Source organism: Lampetra planeri, chromosome 51, assembly GCF_965212315.1.
Source record: "Lampetra planeri chromosome 51, kcLamPlan1.2.h2, whole genome shotgun sequence".
In the NCBI taxonomy this organism is placed as follows: Eukaryota; Metazoa; Chordata; class Hyperoartia; order Petromyzontiformes; family Petromyzontidae; genus Lampetra; species Lampetra planeri.
In genome coordinates, this window is record NC_136157.1 from 1,417,388 (window position 1) to 1,442,514 (window position 25,127).

General features: G+C 48.9%; 1 protein-coding gene and 1 long non-coding RNA gene across 12 annotated transcripts in view; one reads left to right on the forward strand and one right to left on the reverse strand.

Annotated features, from left to right (window-relative positions):
- The window catches only part of LOC144734432 (zonadhesin-like), a 138,692-nt gene that overhangs the window by 110,230 nt on the left and 3,335 nt on the right, over window positions 1-25,127 (reverse strand). For 10 of the 11 annotated variants that reach the window (XR_013588508.1, XR_013588510.1, XR_013588509.1 and 7 more), the window contains exons 2-4: window positions 22,563-22,615; window positions 14,268-14,414; window positions 4,051-4,304 (exon numbers count right to left, since the gene is read on the reverse strand). Coding sequence is in view for 8 of the 11 variants with exons in the window: in XM_078616624.1 (XP_078472750.1) it covers window positions 4,051-4,304; window positions 14,268-14,414; window positions 22,563-22,615 (454 nt within the window). In the remaining 3 variants the exon portion in view is untranslated. Of the gene's footprint in view, window positions 1-4,050; window positions 4,305-14,267; window positions 14,415-15,568; window positions 17,522-22,562; window positions 22,616-25,127 lie in introns of those variants that run through there. The other variant, XM_078616626.1, reaches the window with a different exon arrangement.
- LOC144734434 (uncharacterized) lies at window positions 13,695-25,126 on the forward strand. Its single transcript, XR_013588512.1, has 3 exons — window positions 13,695-15,604; window positions 22,966-23,052; window positions 24,529-25,126. It is a non-coding gene; the product is annotated as an uncharacterized LOC144734434 (long non-coding RNA).

A 25,127-nucleotide genomic window follows, 5' to 3' on the forward strand; every position in this document is an offset into this window, starting at 1 on the left:
AACTAGCAGAAGTACCCGGCGTTGCCCGGGTGAAAAATATATTTCTTAATAACCTTACATATATACACAGATACTAAGGTATTGTCAAAGCCCGGTGGGCTTTGACAATACCTTTCACCACTCAGCACTCCCACTCACTACTCACCCTCACCATTCACCCTCACAACTCACCAATCTCCCTCACCAATCTCCCTCACCACTCACCCTCACCACTCACAGTCACCACTCACCAATCACCAATCACCAAACACCCTCACCACTCACTCTCACCACTGTCCCTCACCACTCTCCCTCACCACTCACCACTCACTCTCACCATTCACCCTGACCATTCAGCCTCATCACTCACCCTCACCACTCACCGTCACCACTCACCCTCACCACTCACCCTCACCACTCAACCTCACCCTCACTACTCACCATTCATCCTGACCAATCACCACTGACCAATCACCACCCACCACTCTCCACTAACCCTCACCACTCAATCTCACCACTCACCCTCACCACTCACCCTCAAAACTAACCACTCTCTCACCACTCACCTTCACCCCTAAGCACTCACCCTCACCACTCACCCTCACCACTCACCCTCACCACTCACGCTCACCACTCACCACTCACCCCTCACCGCTCACCACTCACAACTGCCACTCACCCTCACCACTCACCCTCACAACAACCACTCACCCTCACCGCTCACCACTCACCCTCAGCACTCACCCTCACCACTCACCCTGACCACTCACCCTCACCACTAACCCTCACCACTCACCCTTACCACTCAACCTAACCACTAACCCTCACCATCACCACTCACCCTTACTACTCACCACTCAACCTCACCACTCTTCGTCACCACTCACCCTCACCCCTCACCATCACCACTCACCCTCACCACTCTCCCTCACCACTCACTCTCACCATTCACCCTCACCATTCAGCTTCACCACTCACCCTCACCACTCACCCTCACCACTCACCGTCACAACCACGACTCACCCTCACCACTCACCCTCACCACTCAACCTCACCCTCACTACTCACCATTCATCCTGACCAATCACCACTGACCAATCACCACCCACCACTCTCCACTAACCCTCACCACCCAACCTCACCACTCACCCTCACCACTCACCTTCAAAACTAACCACTCTCTCACCACTCACCCTCACCACTCAGCACTCACCCTCACCACTCACCCTCACCACTCACCCTCACCACTCACGCTCACCACTCACCCCTCACCGCTCACCACTCACCCATCACCACTCACAACTGCCACTCACCCTCACCACTCACCCTCACCACTCACGCTCACCACTCACCACTCACCCCTCACCGCTCACCACTCACCCATCACCACTCACAACTGCCACTCACCCTCACCCTCACAACAAACACTCACCATCACCGCTCACCACTCACCCTCAGCACTCACCCTCACCACTCACCCTGACCACTCACCCTCACCACTAACCCTCACCACTCACCCTTACCACTCAACCTCACCACTAACCCTCACCATCACCACTCACCCTTACTACTCACCATTCAACCTCACCACTCTTCGTCACCACTCACCCTCACCACTCACCCCTCACCATCACCACTCACCCTCGCCACTTTCCCTCACCACTCACCACTCACTCTCAGCATTCACCCTCACCATTCAGCCTCACCACTCACCCTCACCACTCACCCTCACCACTCACCACTCACCGTCACAACCACGACTCACCCTCACCACTCACCCTCACCACTCAACCTCACCCTCACTACTCACCATTCATCCTGACCAATCACCACCCACCACTCTCCACTAACCCTCACCACTCAACCTCACCACTCACCCTCAAAACTAACCACTCTCACCACTCACCACTCAGCACTCACCCTCACCACTCACCCTCACCACTCACCCTCACCACTCACCCTCACCACTCACCCTGACCACTCACCACTCATCCTCACCAATCACACCCTCACCACTCACCACTCACTCTCACCATTCACCCTCACCATTCAGCCTCACTACTCACTCTCACCACTCACCCTCACCACTCACCACTCACCGTCACAACCACGACTCACCCTCACCACTCACCCTCACCACTCAACCTCACCACTCAACCTCACCCTCACTACTCACCATTCATCCTGACCAATCAGCACTGACCAATCACCACCCACCACTCTCCACTAACCCTCACCACTCACCCTCACCACTCACCCTCACCACTCACGCTCACCACTCACCACTCACCACTCACTCCTCACCGCTCACCACTCACCCATCAGCACTCACAACTGCCACTCACCCTCACCACTCACCCTCACCACTCACCCTCACAACAACCACTCACCCTCACCGCTCACCACTCACCCTCACCACTCACCCTGACCATGTTATGTTTGAAAGTTTTCAGGAGTTTTTAATAATATTTTTGCCCCGGTCAACGCCGGATATTTCCCATTCGTAGCAGTTTATATCGACTCTATAATCAACTTATTTTAAACGGGAACAGGGCGATTCTAAATGAATCTACAACCATCGATTCCTTCGCGCGATTCAGAGAATCGATTCCTGGCGCGTCGGGTTTAAAAGTAATTACACAGTTGTATTTTCATTGGTATGTAATGTTTTAAAGTTTTCAAAAGATTTGAAATGTATTTTCCCCCCGGGCACCGCTGGGTATATCGAGTTTATACCACAAAGTCGTCGCCTGAGACATGTGGGGTGTCGAGGCCTAGTACCGTGCAGAGCCTTCGGCCTTGCCTAGATCGCCCACCCGGCCGAGGCTAGGGGCTGGGCCGCCACCCCCACCTCCCCCGCGCTAAAAAAATACTGTCTAATCGCTATAATTTTATTATCTACCGACCCTATAATAGTAAGTGCACACATTGGGGTGGGGGGGGAGTCAAGAGGACGTGAAACTTTGATGTATTTACCTCAGCGCCGCGTGTTAATGCGTGTGCATATTTTTAACGGGAATTAAAAATGGCGTCCACCCCGCAGCGAAGGCGTCGCTGGCCCTTGCCAGGGGCAACCGCCGTGGTCCGCGCCGGTCGGCAATAGTAAATTAATAAATAAAGAGAAATCGCACAAAATCGATAATCGGACCGATTTAAAGGCGACGGACGAAAAATCGGAAATGCCTAAGTTCACCACGGGGCCGGGGGCGTGCCCACCTACACATTTTTTTCTTCCTAAACCCCACGACCCGAGCGCCAAATCCCTCGCAAGCGAGCGTACGCAGAGGGACAGACGGACAGACAAAAAATGAATTATATAGGTTAGATAGTTTTCAGATAAATTAACGAGAAAAATGTACGGTAATGTTGATTCACAGAGGAATAACTGTATACATGCATGGATGTAAAAGGGAAAGAATGAAGGATGGTTATAGTTATATTCTTTGGGTCTTTCGGTAAAGTCACATAGATGGGTTCAAATTCATAAAAATAAAAACACGACGTACCGATCACAACACAAGCGATCTTCATCAGGAGGATAAAATAGGGGGAAAGCTGCTGAGGCAAACAGTTTTAAAGGTTTAAAATGGGTGTAGCCCAATGGTCATAAACGAAGTGGGCGGGGCTAGTGATGTTAATGTGAGAGATTAGCATGTTAATGTGAGATCGCAGAGCCCCGCCACGTCGAGGTCGGCGCGCGGAGGTGGCTATGTTGGTGTGAAAATGTTTTTAACCTGTTCAATCAACTAAAATTATTCATAACAACATACACGGGTACAACTTTGAAGAAATATATTAAATATCCAAGGTTGTTGGAAAACAATAAGTAAACAGAAATTGAAAGAGCAGAAACGTATTGAATAGAGTACGCTCAAAAACAACTACTGCGAGATGCATTGAGAACAAAGTAAGATTGGGAATTAGCAGACAGGCATTATCAAAATAACATTTACATAAGATTTTCGAAGAAAAATGGCTGTAATTTCTTCAAAGTGAAAGAATAACGGGCAAAAATAGCTATAGGAATCAGGCCCTTAGTGTGCATTTCTGGAGAGATTAGGGGCCACTGACCTGGGTGTGTGGCCTGGCCTGGATGGTGACGGTTCCCTGCAGCCAGGCGATGCTCTGCTGCCCCTCCACACGCCACACGCGTCTCTCTCCGCCGTCCTCCAGCACGTGCACGTTCAATGTCATAAGTTCATCGCCGTACATGTGGTACCAGAAGCTCAGGCACACGTTCTGGTTGGTGTTGATGCTGGGGCTCAGGAGCCTGACTCCTCCCCCAGCTCCCACGGACGCAGAGTCCAGGTAGAGGTAGAAGGAGGCTGAAACGAACCGGCATCCCGTGCCGTCAATTTACACCGATAACAAACAGCACGAGTAGGGCCGGCCCAGAGGTTCCTAGGGGCCCGGCACATAATGTTTTGTGGGGCCACCTAATTCAAGCCACGGTGGCGAGATGTTAACTACTTGGCCTGATATACAGGAGGTTGTGGGTTTAATCCTGACCGTGACGCCTGTATATTTGGGGTTTGCATGTTCTCCCGTGGTCACGTGGATTTTTTTTCCGGGTTCTCCGGTTTTCCCCTTCACATTTAGAAACATGCTCTTAGAGTAGATTTCTACGTGATAAGTCACTTCGTTGAGTTATCATGTGTGGCCAGGTCACTTCTGAAAAATAGCAATATAACTTAGTGGGCCTTACCTTGTCAAATAAAAAATTGTCTAGTTTAGATTGTTATTGGCTGAAGGGGTGTTATTTACTTATATTGTTTACCAATTATAATGCAGTTTTGCTTATTGGTGTCATGGCATGAGATTAAAACATTAAAATTCCCAAATGCCACAGAAAGTTGTGCACCACTCTGGGTTTACAACAGCTTGTGGGTGATATCGCTAACCTAGAGTACCTTGGTCAATTGCCTCTTAGGCAGTGTATGCACGTTCTCATTCAGCCGAATATTGACAATGTTTGCCACATGATGAAGCAAAAATGTTGTAACACAGAGTGGAGAATATGACACTTAAAGTGAAAGAGATTTAAATAGATGGTGTTTTTGCAGAAGTCATGACAGTAGTTGTGCAAATGTCAAGATGTTGCCTTTCGCGACAATATAGCAAATTCCCAGGCAATGTTCTCTTGCTGTTTTGATCAAGACACGAATCTGACCCAGCAAATTTACAATTGCGTAGATCTTTATGATCTCGTGTTTTAACTTCGAACAAACACGAGATACAACATGCAAGGCCCAAGTGTTTCTTAACATTTCATCTGAATAAAACTGGAGTTTGAAAAATTCTGTAAAGAGGTTGAACTGTGATATGGAAATTAATTTGAAATAACTTGGTTGAAACAAAAGAGACATTTAGTTCAACAATAGGGCACATCCAGGTGTTCTTATCTACAAATCAAAGTCCAGGCTTAGCTGCAAGGTACACACAGAACAAAGAAACACGCTTGGATGGGCGAGATTTGTTAAAACGCACTGGGCGGCACTTTTTTTAAATGCGATGCAGATGTCATTCTGTATGTATGTGAAGTATTGGAAATGACGGCAGGAAACTCCTTTGACGGGAACACACTTCTTTTATTAAATCTTGACTTGTAACGATACAACGCGTGGCCTCTCTTCTTCACAGTACGGTCACCATACAACGGTACAACTCGTGACCTCTTCTCTCCCGTAGATTCTGTGCTGCTGACTCTCTGTGCCTCGTGTAGACTCCGCGCCTCTGCTACACTCTTCTCTCGTCTCGTGTAGACTTTACGCCTCCGCTACACTCTTCACTCGTCTCGTGTAGACTTTACACATCTGGCTACACACTCTTCACAGTACCCGTCTCGTGTAGACCTTACATCTCCGGCTACACACTCTTCAGTACCTATCTCGTGTAGACCTTATCCTCTCTCTGGCTACACCGTATGCATTACTCGGCTCGTGTAGACCTTACACTCTCTCTGGCTACACCGTATGCATTACTCGGCTCGTGTAGACCTTACACTCTCTCTGGCTACACACTGTACATTACTCGGCTCGTGTAGACCTTCCTCTCTCTCTGGCTACACCTTGTACATTACTCTCCATTACTCTCCATTACTCTCCTCTCCGGGCTCTATCTCTGCACCTTCGTCTTCATTCCTAGATGGTTCCACTTCTCCCCCCTACTCCTCTGTGCATCACCTTATATATCCCTTCCTCCCGGGAGACGGAGCGGATGCGGACCTCAACGTCGGCACCGCTCCTCAGTTACCCAATCACCACGCGCTATCTCTACGATCCGTTTCCGCCCAGCGCGTGTTTCCACTCCTCGACCAATCACACCGCGCTGCCACCCGATCACTCCCTCTCAGCGCGTCACCGGCACACAGCCAATCAGCAGCACTACCCCCACCCGCGCGCTGACGCCTGCTCCTCCCCGTCAGCGCGCGTCACCACACACACACACGTACATACGCGCTGGCACACGACGTATACCCCCAGCGCGTATCACCACTACATCACCCCCTCCCACATAGCTCGCAGCCGGCCCGGCTGCTAACAACAACCAACCGCAACGATAAGACGACAACCAAAACAACAAAAAAAACCCCGTAACCCCCCAGTGTGCCCCGTAACATAACAACAACAACAAGAACTATGTACAAATTGACAACGAACACAAGAAAAGTCAACAACAACACAATACAAGCGAATTCCAGAAAACGAACGCGCCCAGCGTCCCTGCGACTACACGCAGTGACGAGGCGCTCCAACTGCCCCGACTCCTCACGAGGCGGGTCACGCAAAGTAGCGCGACCTGGCGCGAGTCCGTCTGGCTGGTCCGTCGTATGGGGCGGGACACTGACGACCGTCCGGCGGTTCCGGCTGCTCCAGACGGCGCGGAACGGGCCTGAAAGGGCCGGCCCCGCCGCGGAGATCCGGCCGCCGGTGGTCGGCAGCTGTCAGTTCCGAGACACCTGGGAGCAGATCAGGCGAAAATACGTGTGGATCAGGCAGAGACATTTCCCCCTGTGGGTCGCCGGTCACGTCACACGCTCGGCCCTCACAACACAAGGGGAGGCCATATGGAGGCGAGAACGGTTTCAGTCGGGAGGGGTGAACGTACCAACGGCGCTTTCCCCACTTTATCTGAACGCACTGGGGCCGTGCAACGCGCACGACCTCCACGGGTCCCCTCCACGGTCTCAACAATTTAGGCGACGTAGCCAAGGGTGCCTGAGGGCAATGCAGCCAGGCCCTGTCACCTGGTTTCCATTCGTGCATGGACACCTTCCGTGCCCGCAACCGTTCATTAGCAATTTGGCGAGCCCGCGAATTAAGCCGTGCGGCCTCCCTCGCCTCTGTCAGCTTGTGAATATTAAACTTAATATGTTCTGCCAATTTAGAATTATTTCCTGGAGCGGACAGGCCAAGTTGCGTTTCCATTGGCGGGTCAGCTTCCCGACCGTACATCAAATAGAATGGGGAAAACCCCGTAGCTGCATGGGGGGCCATTCTATACGCGGCAAGGACCCCCGGGACCTGCAGGTCCCAATCTACATGTGCCTCACACACCTGCTGGCACAGCATGGAAGTCAAAGTTTTATGAAGTCTCTCCACCATCCCGTCTGTCTGCGGGTGGTACGGGGAGGTACGCACCTTCTTGGTACCCAACAGATCGCACACCTCTTGCAACAATTTACTCGAAAATTTTTTACCTTGGTCGGTGAGCAGGCGTTCGGGAGCCCCCTTGTCCAGGACATAGCCCTGGACGAAGGCGTCCGTCACAGCCGCTGCCGACTGGTTAGCGAGAGGCCACGCCATAGGCCATCGGGTAAAGTATTCGACCCCCACTAACAAGTATTTATTCCCTCTCGGCGTGACTGGAAAGGGCCCCAAAATATCGAGTGCAACGAGCTCGTTAGTGCGCGAGACCTGAATAGATTGCAGCGGTGGATTAGCTGCCACGGGCGGTGGTTTACGTCTGGCGCACTCAACGCAACCCTTCAGAATATTTACCACATCACTTCCCATTCCCGGCCAGTAATAGTCACGCTGAAGCAGGGCAAGCGTCTTGTTAACTCCCAAATGCAAGAGGCGTTCGTGGGCCGCCAAAACAACCTTCCCCCTTACAGCGGAAGGCACCACGAGTGCGTTCCGCCGGGACAAACTGTCCCATCTTAATAACATGCCCTGCTTAAGTACATAGGAGCCGGTGCGCTCCTCGTCCCCCTCGGGACCCCCCACCTTGCGGCGCAATGCTAGCAGCGAGCTGTCCGCCATCTGGAGACGGCCCCATTCGCTGAGCGACAACGAGAGCAGCGAGTCCCGACCCTGAGAGGCAGTGGAATCATCCACGATCGGTGCGCCCGCTGTCGCAGCCAGTGCCCTCATCTCCCCCGCAAGCGTCGGTTTACAGCGCGCCGATCCCGACAAACACGCGCATTCATTACAAGGCAACAACCGCGACAGGCAATCGGCATTTGTGTGTCGCAACCCCTTACGGTACGTAGTCGTAAACTGTTAGTCCTGGAGGACTTCCAACCACCGCGACAACTGGCCCGAGGGTTGGGCGACCCTCAATGAATACTGTAGCGCCGCGTGGTCCGTTCGGACCGTAAAGTGACGACCATAGAGATATGGTCTGAACTGTTGCACAAAAAAGACAATGGCAAGCAGCTCGCGACGGGTGATGCAGTAGCGCTGCTCCGCCGGAGACAACACCCTACTACCGTAGGCGACAACTCTTTCGACACCCCCGACGACTTGGGATAGCACCCCCCCAATGCCCGTGTTGCTAGCATCCGTGTCCAGCAAAAAGGGACTCGTAAAATCGGGATAACACAAGGGTGGGGCACCCACCAAGGCGTCCCGGAGGGAGCGAAACGCGGCTTCCTCCTCCGGTCCCCATTTGAACTTCACTCCCTTCGCCGTTAGAGCGTGCAAGGGTTTTGCAATAGTGGCGAAGTGCTCAACGAACCGCCGGTAATAAGAAGCAAACCCGATGAAACTACGCACGTCGGAAACGGACGTAGGTGTCGGCCAAGAACCGACACAATCCGTCTTCGCGGGATCGGTGGAGATCCCCGAAGAATCGACAATGTGACCCAAGTATCTAACCGACTTACGAAGGAGGTGACATTTGGCCGGTTTAAATTTTAGTTTAGCTGATCGCATTCGCAAGAACACCCCTCTCAATCGCTGGAGGTGTTCTTCAAATGTTTTACTGAAAACAATGACATCGTCCATATAAATCAAGCATGTATCCCACTGCAAGCCCGACAAAACCAACTCCATAAGTCGCTGAAACGTCGCTGGAGAGGAGTGAAGTCCCATGGGTAACCGGTTAAACTGGAACAGCCCCCCTGGAGTCCGAAATGCTGTCTTAGGTTTCGACGCTTTGTCAAGTGGCAACTGCCAAAACCCCGATAACAAATCAAGAGTCGAAAAATATCGCGCACCAGACAATGCATCGAGGGACTCATCCATCCTGGGGAGCGGATACGCGTCAGCCACAGAGATCTTATTCAGGCGACGGAAATCAACGCAGAATCGCAGGGACCCGTCCTGCTTCTTAACCAGCACAATAGGCGCTCCCCACGGGCTGGAGGAGGGCGAAATAATGTCGGCTTCTAGCATTTCGTTAACAGCCGACTGAACGTGTTCCTTCTCCGCAGGACTCAGGCGGAAGGGATTTAGCCTGACCGGCGCCGCATCGCCTGTTTCAATGTGGTGGTGCAACAAATCCGTGCACCCAATGTCATACTTATGTTTACTGAACACATCAGAAAATTCTATGAGCAACTCGCGCAGCGCACCCAACTGCACCGCCGACAAACCGTCCGAGGCGGCGCATAGCGAATGGACCCACTCAAGGTCCTCCCTTAGCTCAACGTTCTGCGTGGGGCTCGAGCCCACCTGCGCAACCAACCCATCATCCACAGGGACCCGCGCCGCGTGAGCCAGCACGGTGCCCTGTTGAATGACAGCTGGCCGCGACCCCGCGTTCAAAACCATTACAAACGAATCCCTGTCAGCCCGCACCAAAGTGTGAGCCACCGATAAATCAAGACCCCCGACAGCCTTGTTAGAAGGAGCCAAAAGCATACTTTGTTCCGAAGCCTCCCTCACCCACGGTTTCCGCAGCCGGAGGGGAATTAACATCTTTGAACCCGGGGGCACATGCACGGTCTGTGTCGCCACCGCTTGTATCGTAGCGCACGCCGTCCAAATGTCAGTAGGGCTCGTTAAAAATGCAATCCGGCGACCCGATGGCAGTTCAATGCATCGTTGATCGATAAGAATTTTAATGGGCATTTTAGCCAAAAAATCAGTGCCCAAAAGACAAGGAACCGCCAAAGAAGACGAAACAAAAACGGGTCCCGACAATTTGATATCTCCAATGCAAATGGACGCCCTAATCTGACCGATAATGCCCAACGATCCCCCATTAGCGGCGTAAAATGGCACATCCACCGGGAGCAGCGGACGACATTGGACTGGAAGAATATTATAAATGAGGTCCGATATAATAGTTGCCGACGCCCCCGTGTCCACTAACACCCTAATCTCGACCCCATCAATAGATCCCGTAACAACGGACGAACCCGCTGAAGCAGCCACAATTCTATGCCCCAATTCCGCCCATTCAATATCTCCCTGGTCCCGGCCGAACCCCCCTGGCCGAACCGAATCCCCGAACCTTAACCGGCCCTCCTCCGCCGCAACGCGGCGTCCCATGTGTGTCGAGCATACAGACCGAGCGTGTGAGGTGCCGCGACTTGCCGGGGATTGTAGAGATGACTTGGGCTCTCGGTCGTCGTCCAGCCGAGCCCCCATGGCGCGCTGACGCGGAGCGCGGCACCCGGACGCCACGTGGCCCCGGAGGCCGCAGTTATAGCACGTGACGAGGGTCGGAGTAGATCTCGGCTGCTCCGACTTTCGGCCTGATCGCAGAGGCGACCGAGCCCCCGGCCTCCAGTCCCCTGGTCGTCCCGCGGCGAACGCCTCCTCTCGTGGGCTGACGACTTGGGGTTCGGTGACCACCGAACCCGGAGCTGCGACGACGGCAGCGTTGTAGGGCCTCGTGCGCTTGAATACTCGTGGCGACTCTCAAAGAAGAAATATCAATCTCGTCAGCTGTGTTGATGGGGACCCCCAGGTCCTGCGCCAACTTAAGCAGCTGCTCCAAAACCATCGCGTCTTGGCCCTCCTCGTCCATCCGAGGGAACGCAGCATCGGCAAGAGCCAGCAACGCCGTGCGATAGGCCAGCGCGGTCTCCGTGGCCGCTTTCCGTCTTGCGTAGAAATGATGGCGGCACGCCGAGGGAGGTCCGTAGACCCTGGCCAACAGACCCAGCGCATCCTTCAGCGTGGAGCGGTCCGACTTCCGTGCGGACCTGAAGGCCGCGAGCGCGTCGTCGTCCAGCATGGCAGGCAACGCCCGCAGCGCCGTAGCATCGGACCACGCGGACATCTCTTGATGCGCCAAAAACCTTCGCTGAAATTGGCCCCAGTCTCCGCCTTCCGCCTTGAAGGCTGACAACGTGGGCAGACGCTGCTGAAAAATGAAGTCATCCGCCTCGTGGTTCCTCTCCGCCTCTCCGTCGGTGTGTAAGATGGCGGCTCCAGCGGCAGACGTAAAATGGCGGACCCCATCGCGCGCCGATGACGTCGATGCGCGCGCTTGGGACCCCACCACCACGTGGCGCTCGCCGTTCCCGCCAAAAGTAGGCCCAGGCGCAATGGCGGGAATCCCCCATTCGTTTTGGCGGGAATCTGCGGGGCGACCTTGTAAAATGTCCCCCACCGTCCCCGCTCCTCCCGACGAGCTGATCTCCGCCAAGATGGACGCGGCGGCGAGCAGCAGCTCCGCCAGTCGGGAGTGCACCTCACGAAGCACGGCCTCGGTCCCCGGTCGCTCGCCCGGCGCCGTCGACGGATCCTGTAGCGTGGGCAAGTTGTCCTCCTCACCCCCCGCCACCAGCGGCCCCGAGTCGTCCAGGTTTTCCTCGCGGTCAATCCCGTGGGTCCTACGGGTCTTCCTTGTCTCCATACTTGGAAGCCCGTTTCACTTCTGACGCCAGATGAAGTATTGGAAATGACGGCAGGAAACTCCTTTGACGGGAACACACTTCTTTTATTAAATCTTGACTTGTAACGATACAACGCGTGGCCTCTCTTCTTCACAGTACGGTCACCATACAACGGTACAACTCGTGACCTCTTCTCTCCCGTAGATTCTGTGCTGCTGACTCTCTGTGCCTCGTGTAGACTCCGCGCCTCTGCTACACTCTTCTCTCGTCTCGTGTAGACTTTACGCCTCCGCTACACTCTTCACTCGTCTCGTGTAGACTTTACACATCTGGCTACACACTCTTCAGTACCCGTCTCGTGTAGACCTTACATATCCGGCTACACACTCTTCAGTACCTATCTCGTGTAGACCTTATCCTCTCTCTGGCTACACCGTATGCATTACTCGGCTCGTGTAGACCTTACACTCTCTCTGGCTACACCGTATGCATTACTCGGCTCGTGTAGACCTTACACTCTCTCTGGCTACACACTGTACATTACTCGGCTCGTGTAGACCTTCCTCTCTCTCTGGCTACACCTTGTACATTACTCTCCATTACTCTCCATTACTCTCCTCTCCGGGCTCTATCTCTGCACCTTCGTCTTCATTCCTAGATGGTTCCACTTCTCCCCCCTACTCCTCTGTGCATCACCTTATATATCCCTTCCTCCCGGGAGACGGAGCAGATGCGGACCTCAACGTCGGCACCGCTCCTCAGTTACCCAATCACCACGCGCTATCTCTATGATCCGTTTCCGCCCAGCGCGTGTTTCCACTCCTCGACCAATCACACCGCGCTGCCACCCGATCACTCCCTCTCAGCGCGTCACCGGCACACAGCCAATCAGCAGCACTACCCCCACCCGCGCGCTGACGCCTGCTCCTCCCCGTCAGCGCGCGTCACCACACACACACACGTACATACGCGCTGGCACACGACGTATACCCCCAGCGCGTATCACCACTACATATGTGTAGGGGTGTTAGAGAGAGAGCCCGTTATGCATGGCAGCCTATGGTAAACAAACACAGTGGGCGGGGCTACGTGAGTGCACGGGCAGGTGCCCTCTACGACGTCCGCGCCAGGCACCCTGGGGGGCCGATTCGGACGTTACGATCCCCCGGGGCCCCACCCCTCAGGGAGGGGGGAGTATAAAAGGGGAATGTATCGGGGGGCTCAGGAGTGATGTGTTAGCTAAGAAGAGAAGACGGAAAACGTCTTAGATAGAGCCCTGGTCTCCCCCTGGTACGCCGTCCTTATCAGGACCGCGCAGGCTCGAGCCAGTGGCGTGGTACCAGAGCCAGAGCCAGTGCTGGTCTGGACTCTGGGTACCGGGCCCGACTGACCAGTGTCGGGCCAAGATAGCCTCCCCTAGCCCATTAGTGGAGGACTCAGAGGCAGGCTAGGGTTAGCTAAGAGGTGTGTCCTCAGATAGACGGGTGAGGGGGCCGATACCCCCTCAAATGTGTATGTCACAACGTTGGTGTTAAATAAACAAGTGTGCCTCCAACTCCGGTGTGAACGAGTCATAAGCGTTACTACATATGCTAAGAAAAGTAACTGTTATATTTCTTTCTGTATATACAACTGAAAAGTGTGTTACGCTCAACAGAAAAAGTAAAAAGCTGCAGATAATTTTGTAAAACAGTGAACAGGTAACAATATCCGAGGTGAAGACTCCGTATCAGATCATTGAATGTTGTAAGTTTGTTCCCCCAGTGTTGTCTCGATTGTACTACTGGCGTCACGTCACGAGACAACCCGTCCATTCATCTCCTGCTGAGCAGTGTGACCCTTCGTGTTCGAGGACGGCCCACAGAAGCGGCTATCAAAGAGCTACCTTTGAGATGCCTTCAAGTGACATCCGGACGATACAGGAGAGGGCAGCACTTCCTACTTGCTCTGCATGAGAGTTATGTTCATCGCAAGGCGGCCAAACTAAATATTTCATTCTCAATGCTGGAATTTGTTGCCAAATTAAGCGTGTTAATTCAATTTTATGTGATGTGATTTTTGTGCGCAGTCATTGGTAACCATGCTGAGGTCATCAACTCACTCAGACTTGAGAAGCAGGTTTAATCACAGGCAGCGGCCTGGACTCAAACCTTGGCCAGCACCTTATCAAGCGGTGCTATCCGAGTCCTCTGACTTCTGAGCCACCTGGCCACCAGATTATATTTTATGTTTTTCTTCTAAGCAACCATTTTACAATGTGAGTGCTGCTTACATCCGGTGGTGTGGTCCCCAGGTGGACCGGTGTTGGGGTTGGGGGTTGCTCCCGAGTTCCTGATCCAGTCTCCGGCATCATCTCCTGACTGAGTCCAGCCGCACAGCGGGAGCCCCTCATCATCAATGCTGCAGCCGAGATGCACGTCTGTAAAAAATAACATTAAAATTTTGTTATAAATTCACGGAATCATGCTTTCCTTTATTGGGCATGGTATAAAGACAATACAGCTGAATAATGTTGCCACTGAGATATTTACAGTGCTTTTCAATGTTACTGGTGGGCCATTGATCTGAATAACCAGCTTTAAGACAGATCAGTTTTATTAACCAAACCCTCGATTTAAGCTCACAAACTTCCAACGATAAGTTATATGCTCTTGCCACAGAAGCACTCAGCTAGATAACAATTCCTGTACAAGAAAGGAATTGGCTTGAGTGATAATCTGCAGTGGAGTTCAGAGTCTGCAGTGGATATATTTGGTCACGCACGCTCACAAATGAACTCCTGAAAACAGGTGCACAACACGGTGCGTTTGTATGTGTGTGATATAAACTCATTCGGTGCTGTCACGGGGCATTAAAGTCACATTCATTTCTGATATTCTCCATCCACCAATAGATGGTTGCCTCCTCAAGCATTGTAGGGCATGGGGTGTTTTTGACCATACTTCACCATGCTGGTCAGTGCAGGCTGGCTAAGGGCAGAATCGGTTCCGATATCACTCGCCACCGATGTTAGCCGTGGCAACGAATCGAACTCGGACGGTGGGATTCATTGCTGCAAGTGCTGTTCGTGAGCACACACAAGACACTCCCAGCGCGAGGCTGACTCATTACATCTCGCGGAGAATCACTCCGCTGAAGAGTGCCACGGTTCAGTTTGCAAGTGCGAGTTCGCGTTTTAAGTCGATGTAAAAAAAATTTGTGGAAGTTGTTTCGTAAGTGCGGGTGTACATAAGCCAGGTGTTCGTAAGTTGAGAACTCCCTGTAGTTTTAAAAATGTCATTTTAAATAATATTAACACTGGGTAAACGAGCATAATGATGTGTCCTAATTGTATGTTGTATTTTAATATTTTAGTTTGTGTATATTTGTTAATCATTCTACACCATACAGTTTGTACGTTTTTCAGGAATATTTATCCTTTTTCATGGATCTTCCCGTGCCACCACTTTGTGTTTGTCCCCAGGCCTGCCCTGTGCAGAGATATGTGTGTTGTTTCTGTGGGATCCTATCCGGCTGCATAACATGTGGATCGCCGACTCCTCTAACTGGTGGCTCCCCTGTCTCACATCATACCTGACTCCAAGATCCAACTCGGTGACCCCTACGTAGGTATGTATCTCGTACCCCGGCTGCGTTTTCCGCTCGCCTTGGCTTGGTGACGGCAGGGGAAGGGCGCGTGCAGGCCCGATGGCCCAGGGAGCATTTATGTTGGTGACATTAATGGCGGTGATGTTCGCCGACGAGGTGTTTTTATTTCAATCGGCGATGAGCGGATGAACTTCATCAAACGTGGCGGTGACGGTCACTGCTAGCCACCAAAGAACGATGCGCTGCTGTGAAGACGCAGGCTGCGATGATTTTGCGATGTTCGAGACTGCAGTGGACTAAAGATAACACAAGTGGTAAGTTACGAGAGAGTGTATGGACTGTATATAAAAAGAAACATTTACCGAGTTCACGGATTGGCTGACCTGATAACATTTATTATACTGAGGAGTAATAAAATGACACTCTCCTCACATCAACATATCAGTACTCAGATTTGGACTACATTTTTGGCTGTCATAGTCATAGCAGGGATAGAACATATATAAAATCCACAGACTGAGACTGTGACTGAAATAAAATAAATATGCCATCTCAATTAGCACGGACTGGTGCTGGCCAGCGTGCGGTGTGCGGTGCCTGGCTTATGCATGGATTCTTCTGGATGAGGCATGCACGAGACTCGAGAGCGCGGTGCAGTTGCCTTGGATGTCCCGCGGTCCACGTCGCGGGGCAAGGTCCCCCTGGTAGTGGCCGCGATGTGTTGACGTGACGGCTTTCACGCATCCCCCATTATCTCGGTGCGGTTACATTTTGGACCCAGCAAATGTACTAGATTGTGCAAGTGTCTCTGCCTGCCGTAACATCCGAGATGAAATTGGCCGTTGTGATGTAGTTGTTGAACACGTCAAGTGAACCGGCTGTAGGAAGCCGTTTCAATTCCAATGACTTGTCACGGTTGACACTGCTTAGTTGAAGAAAAATTGCCGCTGCGACTGATCGTTAAATTGATTAATTGGATACAATAAGCGAGGCGCTCTTTGAGAAATGTGACTGCATCTCAAAACATTGTAAAGAAGCGGCAGGTGTATGTATTTCGTGGGGAGAGGCAGGCAGTCAGGCAGAGGATTCATGAGAGATCTTGAGGCTGGACTTGAACAGGGGCAGGGAGCCGGTAGCATGGGTGGCTGAGGGAAAGGAATCCCGGACTATGAGGGCACCACAGGAGACCGAGTGACCTCCTTCTGGGTGAAGGTTGACTGGGGGCTATATAAAACGCCTCGGTTGCCCGAGCAGAGAACAGTTAAAGGGAAGTAGAGTGAGATTAGAGAAGACAGAGGTAGCAGAATGCATGGAGGAAAAGAGAGTGAAATGCCATGGGAAAGGTAGAAGAGTGTGTGGAAGGGAGTGGAGTGAGATGAGAGGGGAGAGGTAGGAGAAATGTGGAGGGGAGTAGAGTGAGAAGAGAGGGGAGTCGTAGGAGAGTGCGTGGTGGGGAGTAGAGTTAGATGAGAGGGGTCAGATAAGCAGCCGTGGGTTCAAGGAGGATCTTGGAGACGGTGGAGGGGTCTGCAGGATTGGGGTGACGTGGTCTTCATTGCAGGTGCCACCAGCAAGGAGTCTTGCGTGGATCTCTCCTAAAGAAAAATTCGTCTCAGATGTTAGCTGGTTGTGTATGGGTCTTTGTCAAAGCAGTGTTCGTTAATGGCAATTATCGGGAAAATACGTTCAGCTGCTCCTTAAAGCCCACTGCAAATAGAGTCCCTTAACTTGTATTTGAAGTTACAACCCCTACAGATGTGGAAACTGTCACATTGGGGCTTTACCAGCAACCACTGTGCAGTCAACATGGATTGCCTTCAATATTTACAGAGCCTCGTTATCATCGCCACAGAGGCAAGGAGGAAGCTCATAATCAACGATTTTTGGGTTTAGATCGCGTTATTTATAAATGTGTCGTAACCCTCCACCACCCGACACGGCCAATCAGTAAAAAAAGTGTCACGTTGACAAAAGACAAATAGTTCACTGCTTTAGCCCACCGGTGTGTTGAAGCGTGAAACCACAACATTTACAATTTGAGTACGACGTTTCGCTGGTAATTGCATCCAGCATCATCGGGCAATTCGCCAGAATGGTGAGGCTCTGCTGTGTCTCCCGTTCTTATATAGAGCAGCAGCAGGGTGACGTCATCATTAACTCATTAACTCATCAGGTGCAAAGATTTGAGGGGGGGGTTATTGTAATTATATACTTGATTAGTAATAAGGCTATTGTTATGATGCGAGTTGTAGATTAGTAATCATTTGGAATGTGTTCTATTGTGATTATGCTACATTAATAATCAGTTAGTGCTTGTTTCCCTTATAAGGAATTGTAATGCATCTTATTTAATAATACGCTTCCAGGCCGCACTAAGCCTGTAGCTGTCTGAGCGATTAAAGTTATTTCTGTTTCTCTCAATCTCAATGGATTCTCTAATTAGTCTTTGCCAGTAGTAACTAGTTTTACACAACACTTCAACGTTGTCAAAATCAATTGAGTGTCCCTGTTGGCAAGCATGTTCTGCCACTGCCGACAGTTGTGTTTGCGATAGTTTAATATTTCTCTGGTGTTCTTTTAGTCTTACACTAACGTTACGCCCTGTCTGTCCAATATAGCATCTGCCACATACACAATTAATCCGATATACACCTTCTGTTGATAATTTAGGTAATTCGTCTTTAGTGCAAGTTACTAGTTGTTGAATTTTGTGTACTGTACCAAATCTTACTGTAATGTTTTGCTTTTGCAAAACACGGGCTAATTTGTCAGTTACTCCTGAGATAAATGGTATTTTTATTGTTTTAATAATCTGATCGCTTTCAGCAGTGTTGCTTTGCGATCGTGATTTGGCATTTAGTGCTTTGTTAATTTGAGCATTATTGTAGCCATTCTGTCTTAGTGCTTCTTTAACATGTTTAATCTCTCTCACTAGACTTTCATCATCTGACACTGTTTTAGCCCGATGTATGAGCGTCTTGATTAGAGAGGATTTCTGAGCTGGGTGATGATGCGATTTCGCATTCAGATAGGCATCAGTGTGCGTTTGCTTTCTGTAAACGCTGTGTGTTATTTTACCATTTAGGCCATGCCCAAGTAAAATATCCAGGAACGGGAGTGTGTTATTCACCTCCATTTCCATGGTGAACTGAATGGCCGGGTTTTGTGCATTGAGATGATTTAGAAAATCGTTAAGTGTATCTTTACCATGTGGCCAGACAACCAAAGTGTCATCCACATATCTTAGATAACACACTCCCGTTCCTGGATATTTTACTTGGGCATGGCCTAAATGGTAAAATAACACACAGCGTTTACAGAAAGCAAACGCACACTGATGCCTATCTGAATGCGAAATCGCATCATCACCCAGCTCAGAAATCCTCTCTAATCAAGACGCTCATACATCGGGCTAAAACAGTGTCACATGATGAAAGTCTAGTGAGAGAGATTAAACATGTTAAAGAAGCACTAAGACAGAATGGCTACAATAATGCTCAAATTAACAAAGCACTAAATGCCAAATCACGATCGCAAAGCAACACTGCTGAAAGCGATCAGATTATTAAAACAATAAAAATACCATTTATCTCAGGAGTAACTGACAAATTAGCCCGTGTTTTGCAAAAGCAAAACATTACAGTAAGATTTGGTACAGTACACAAAATTCAACAACTAGTAACGTGCACTAAAGACGAATTACCTAAATTATCAACAGAAGGTGTATATCGGATTAATTGTGTATGTGGCAGATGCTATATTGGACAGACAGGGCGTAACGTTAGTGTAAGACTAAAAGAACACCAGAGAAATATTAAACTATCGCAAACACAACTGTCGGCAGTGGCAGAACATGCTTGCCAACAGGGACACTCAATTGATTTTGACAACGTTGAAGTGTTGTGTAAAACTAGTTACTACTGGCAAAGACTAATTAGAGAATCCATTGAGATTGAGAGAAACAGAAATAACTTTAATCGCTCAGACAGCTACAGGCTTAGTGCGGCCTGGAAGCGTATTATTAAATAAGATGCATTACAATTCCTTATAAGGGAAACAAGCACTAACTGATTATTAATGTAGCATAATCACAATAGAACACATTCCAAATGATTACTAATCTACAACTCGCATCGTAACAATAGCCTTATTACTAATCAAGTATATAATTACAATAACCCCCCCTCAAATCTTTGCACCTGATGAGTTAATGAGTTAATGATGACGTCACCCTGCTGCTGCTCTATATAAGAACGGGAGACACAGCAGAGCCTCACCATTCTGGCGAATTGCCCGATGATGCTGGATGCAATTACCAGCGAAACGTCGTACTCAAATTGTAAATGTTGTGGTTTCACGCTTCAACACACCGGTGGGCTAAAGCAGTGAACTATTTGTCTTTTGTCAACGTGACACTTTTTTTACTGATTGGCCGTGTCGGGTGGTGGAGGGTTACGACACATTTATAAATAACGCGATCTAAACCCAAAAATCGTTGATTATGAACAATATTGGTCGCGAAAGCCTACGTGTTAAAGGAGGAAGCTGTTAGGCCATAAACCACAACTCGGGCGTTAACCCAGGGATGCCAGAGCTGTTCACTTCAACCTACCGGTGTGTCCCTTCAGACCCGTTCAGTGTTCTCCTCGTAGAGGCCGCTCATGACTTTGAGTGCAACAGGACATTAAGAACAGGGGTTAAAATGTCCATTAAATGACGTCGCCTTTTTTGTGACGACGGTAAACTTTAACATCCTATAATGGCATTCCATAGCTCGTGCCCTGCTCATGTCAAAAACGGTGGACAGTATTTGACGGTAACATTTACGGGCATTACCTGTGACGTATTTTCATCGATCATCACTTTTTGTCTAGGACTGAATCGCCGTGAACGCACCCGATCTTGTCAGATCTCTGAAGCTAAGCAGGTGTTTAGCCTGGTTAGAACTCAGATGGGAGGCCGCCACGTGTTATTATTAGCGTTGGCCGCAAGGTGGCCAGAAGATGGCAATGTTGAGTAATGTCCGGCTTCCTTGCTGTGGTGTAAATTTACTCCAGATTTTCTGGTTTACTCCCTCAAATGAAACCACTCGTTCAAGAAATTTGTCGAAGCATCCTATTGCAGGACGCTGCTGGAAATGAGTCTCAAGACTCGGGCTCTTCTGGGTTAATGAAGGAAATTTTGATAATAGCGTTTTACCCTTTTATCTGGCAACAAAACTGACACCTTTTTTTTTACAAGAAATCATGTTTGCATTCTGACCACAATAGTTGCGGTCAAAATGCAAACAACAAAAAACAGCACTCTGATAACACTGGTCAACACACTTTTTCTGGCATAAGGTATTCCAACGGTTGTAAGGTAATTTTGGGTTGCTGATTCCAAATCTGGCATCAGTTTTTGTGAGATATCAAATATTGGGGGGGACGCATCCCCCCAAAATTCAAATATGCTCAAAATGTCCCCCCAATATATTGCTATAAAAAAATAAAAAATAAAGTAATCATAATTGCTATGCTTTGTAAATAAAAACAACAATTTTCTAAACCTTGACCACAATATCTGTACTTGTCTTCATATAAATCAATGCATAGATTTATGTTTATATGATTGTGGTTATGGTTAAACTTTCTTAATCTCAAATATTACATAGAATGAAACAAAGAAATGGTAAAAAAACAGAGCAATGTAATACAATACACTATTAGACAATATTGTAAAAAATAAATAAAAAGTCCATCCCATGTGTTTATGAATTTTTCTATATTTTAGGCAGGAAATGGCAGGAAATGAGTTTTCAATTTTTGATTTTTATCTGGGTTGGGACCCCCAGGCCCCCTTGAAGATTTGGTCCCCCCCAAATCTTGACTCCATGGCTACGGCCTTGCTTTAAAGGGTACAATTGACCCCTTGCCATTGCTTTGTTGGGGCAATAAAATGCATAACACGTCGTGGGAGTTCACCACCACGCTGTGAAGATACTGGCACCACCGTAACAATGCTGAATTTCCATTCCTGGCAAGGGACCATTAAACAGAGATGACCACCGCTCAGTGATCATTTGGAGATGGGGACACATGCCTGGGTGGCTGCGACTAAAATTAACCCAACAATTATTGTGCAGCTCTACCATGGCGACTGTCCCCATGAACCTAACTCAGTGATTCCTCCACTCACGTTGAGGGCCCGGGTCCAGCAGACACTGACTGCTTCTTCTCATCTGTACAGCCTTTGTCCACCACACTGCAGCTCACAACACTTCCCTTTCGGCTTCTTTCCTCGCACTGCTCCACTTTGGAATTCCTTCTCATCGTTAATTTTTTCAATCTCGTATATCCAACCTTGCTCAAGTCAAGAGACATGTGAACTCGAATCTATTACAACTCTGATAGTGAATAACGCAGTGGTAATTGTGGAGCATCGAGCCATCAGCGCTTAGAAGTCTTATGTCACTGCGCCACCCTGGCGCCTGAGATGAAAATCAGCAGCTCGTATCGGAGCTTAAATATATAAACCGGCTTGTCGTGTGATATGAATGTTATGCCCCTGGCTTGTTAGACCACAAATGGACAATATAACCATTACAAAACAGAACAAAAACATAAAAACAAGTTGGTAGTTGTTTAATTATCTGCACAGGGGGCCTGTTTGCGCTGGCAGGCATGGGACGCATCACGACGTTGTATGGCTGCAGGGAGCGATGACACGCATGTGTGGGAAATTTGAATTAATTTCATATCCCGTGTGAGTAGTGCGATAAAACACGAACCTGTGTTGTTAACGGGGTTCCGGAATGGAATGTGATGCTTCACTCGGAGTCTAGATGCTGCTGTGTTCACGCACCACAAATCTCCCGTGTAAAACAGCCGGGTAACTGGCGAAACGGGACCCACTCGTGTAACAAATCAAATAAACTCAACACTCAAACTTTGATGCTGATATGCACAATTATTGAAAAATGTAACCAGCTGACACTTACCAAGATCTTGCCGCTCCTGGCCAGGCGAGTCTCCAACACGCAGCGTCCAGGCACTGCAACAGAGATCTAAGTGACTCGAAATCCCATCACCATCACGTGTCACCCATTCCACAACGGTGTCTGCGCACATGCAGTTGTGCACGAGTGACGACTGCTGACAGCGTCAGCCGTGTTTGATAGGTTAGAGAGGCACCTCAACGTGCTGAGTGTCGATGTGTGATGCACATTTTTTCCTATTTCACAAATAAATGCATTGTGCATAAAATGGTAACATAGATTGCATTTCTACTCGTCGGCAAAAACATGCATATTTTTTTTCAGAGGGTTCTCTCTTGAGTAATTTGACGGTGTTTGTTTCAGCATTGGGATGTTTTGTCCATTTCCATTGTGTGTGTCTTTTTAGTTATGAGTGGAAACTGAAGAAACCAGGAGAAACCCATGCAGAATAGAGGGAGAACATATACACTTCACACAGAGACGTCCGAGTCAGGTATGGAACTCAGACGGTTCTTGCCGTGAGGCAGTGTGCACTACGGGGCTTTATGTAAAGTATATATATATCTGTTGCTCGTGTGTATGATTGGTACAGTAATTCCACTTTTATAAACAGCGCCACTGAGTAATTCACTATCGCTCTACAGCAGGAATTCCAAGCAGTCAAAATGGCCACATCTTTAGATAAGTCCACACCCCTCTGGTAGGAACCAGTGCTACTCTCCACAGAACAACCAATGTCGCTAGATCCTCACAAAGTATACCTATTTTAATGAAACCCTGAGGGATAATGGGCAAAAGCAAGTCATACCCGAAAGAAAAAATTAGGATATTTTGATTGTGGAAACAGTAGTTACGAAACACAGATCCACCTGGCCAGACATTACTTGAAAGCTGTATCGATTAAGCCATCGTTTCGCTGCAATCTGCAGCTGTAATGATGAAGCACTCCGGCCACAACTATGTTCCAGCCACACGAGTGAAGTCGATTCAGTCGAGGCATCCCTTACGTAACGCGCTCCCACTTAGCGCGAATTTGCAGCAAATCGATTAATCTTTTCGGGACACACGTCACACGTACGCTATGCGTTTCACAGTTACGCGCCCAAGAAAAGAAACAATAGAAATTGTGAAAGTAAAATCTTTCAAAATAAATACTAATATTTTAAATTATAAAAAAAAATATCAAGGGAGAAATATATTTCGCAGATTAACCGACACAACATCTCAATCTGATGGCGTCACCCTGTCTTGGCAGCGCTCAGTGTCATGGATGGGCTGGGCGTAGCCAACTTATTAAGCAATCTATGTAAGTGGTAATGTTTTTAATCTTATTTATTATTCGTTATTAAACTCCTAAGTATTTTTTTTCAATGTTAATCATATTATTACGTATTAAATGTATACTGTGCGTACTTTGTAAATTCAGGGATAATAATGAAATGATAATACATTTTTCTTCAGTAACGCACCCCCTGGATAACATCTATGTCAATGGTAGCATTGAGCCTTCATCCAGAGCGATTCGACTTACGCGCGTTCTTTTCAGGAACGAGTATCGAACGCTACGCGATGGATTGCCCTCATACATTTGATCAACCTACTCCAGGTGGGCAGATGGCATTGTGGTTAGAGAACTTGACTCACAATCGGAAGGCTGTACGTTACAATACAATTTGTGTTTCTCATATCTGGGGTTGATAAGTTGAGTACCGCATACTGGGAGGTCGACGAGTGGTCATCTTGTCCACAGTGGTTATCGTTTTGGGAAACCCCTACGTAGGAATGTGAAATTTGCATGACTGACTCAGAGAAGCCAGCGGTGATAAGCACTACACACAGTGAGAAACTTTGGTTTGACTTGTGGGTAGTCAATACTGTCTATACAGTACATATTGTCTCTCCGTATTTGTAAATTAGTGCTTGGGAAATGTTGTTCTTGATTATTGGCTTTTTAACAAATGTCTCTCAGAAGTGTTTGACTACGAAAACGGAATATCTGCCAAAGCGATGCAAATGAGGCCATGAAGCAGCCCGTTTCACACGGAGTCACGTGAAGCCACGAAGCACAAGTCCATTCGGAACTCTCTAAGAGCAGTGCAACGTCATACAATGGCCCACGTAATGAGATATCAGAAAACTACTTCTGAGATCACTCCCTTCAAGTGACATGTTATATCCGCACACTTAAAGGGATAATTTTCTATTACGAAGAAATGTCCATCATATAATGGTCAACCCACATTATATTAAACAATTCATAGCTGGAATGTAAGCAGATTACGAATAATAATACAATTATATAATGCAAGTTGTACATGCATTGTTGACTAGGCTGAGACCACGAACTCTCTCCACTGGAGCACCCGTTTTAAACTCACAGGCGACCGCCTAGATTTGAACTCAGGCCTCAGCGGTTCTGGCTCAGTGATCATTCGAAAGCTACTTGGGTAGCCTCATCACATCTCATGGACGGTGTTCTAAAGAATCAGAACCAGAAATGGAATGGGTCAAGAAGCCATCAGAAAGGATTTCCTAACAACAGCTTGATGGCAAATTGAAGAAAATAAT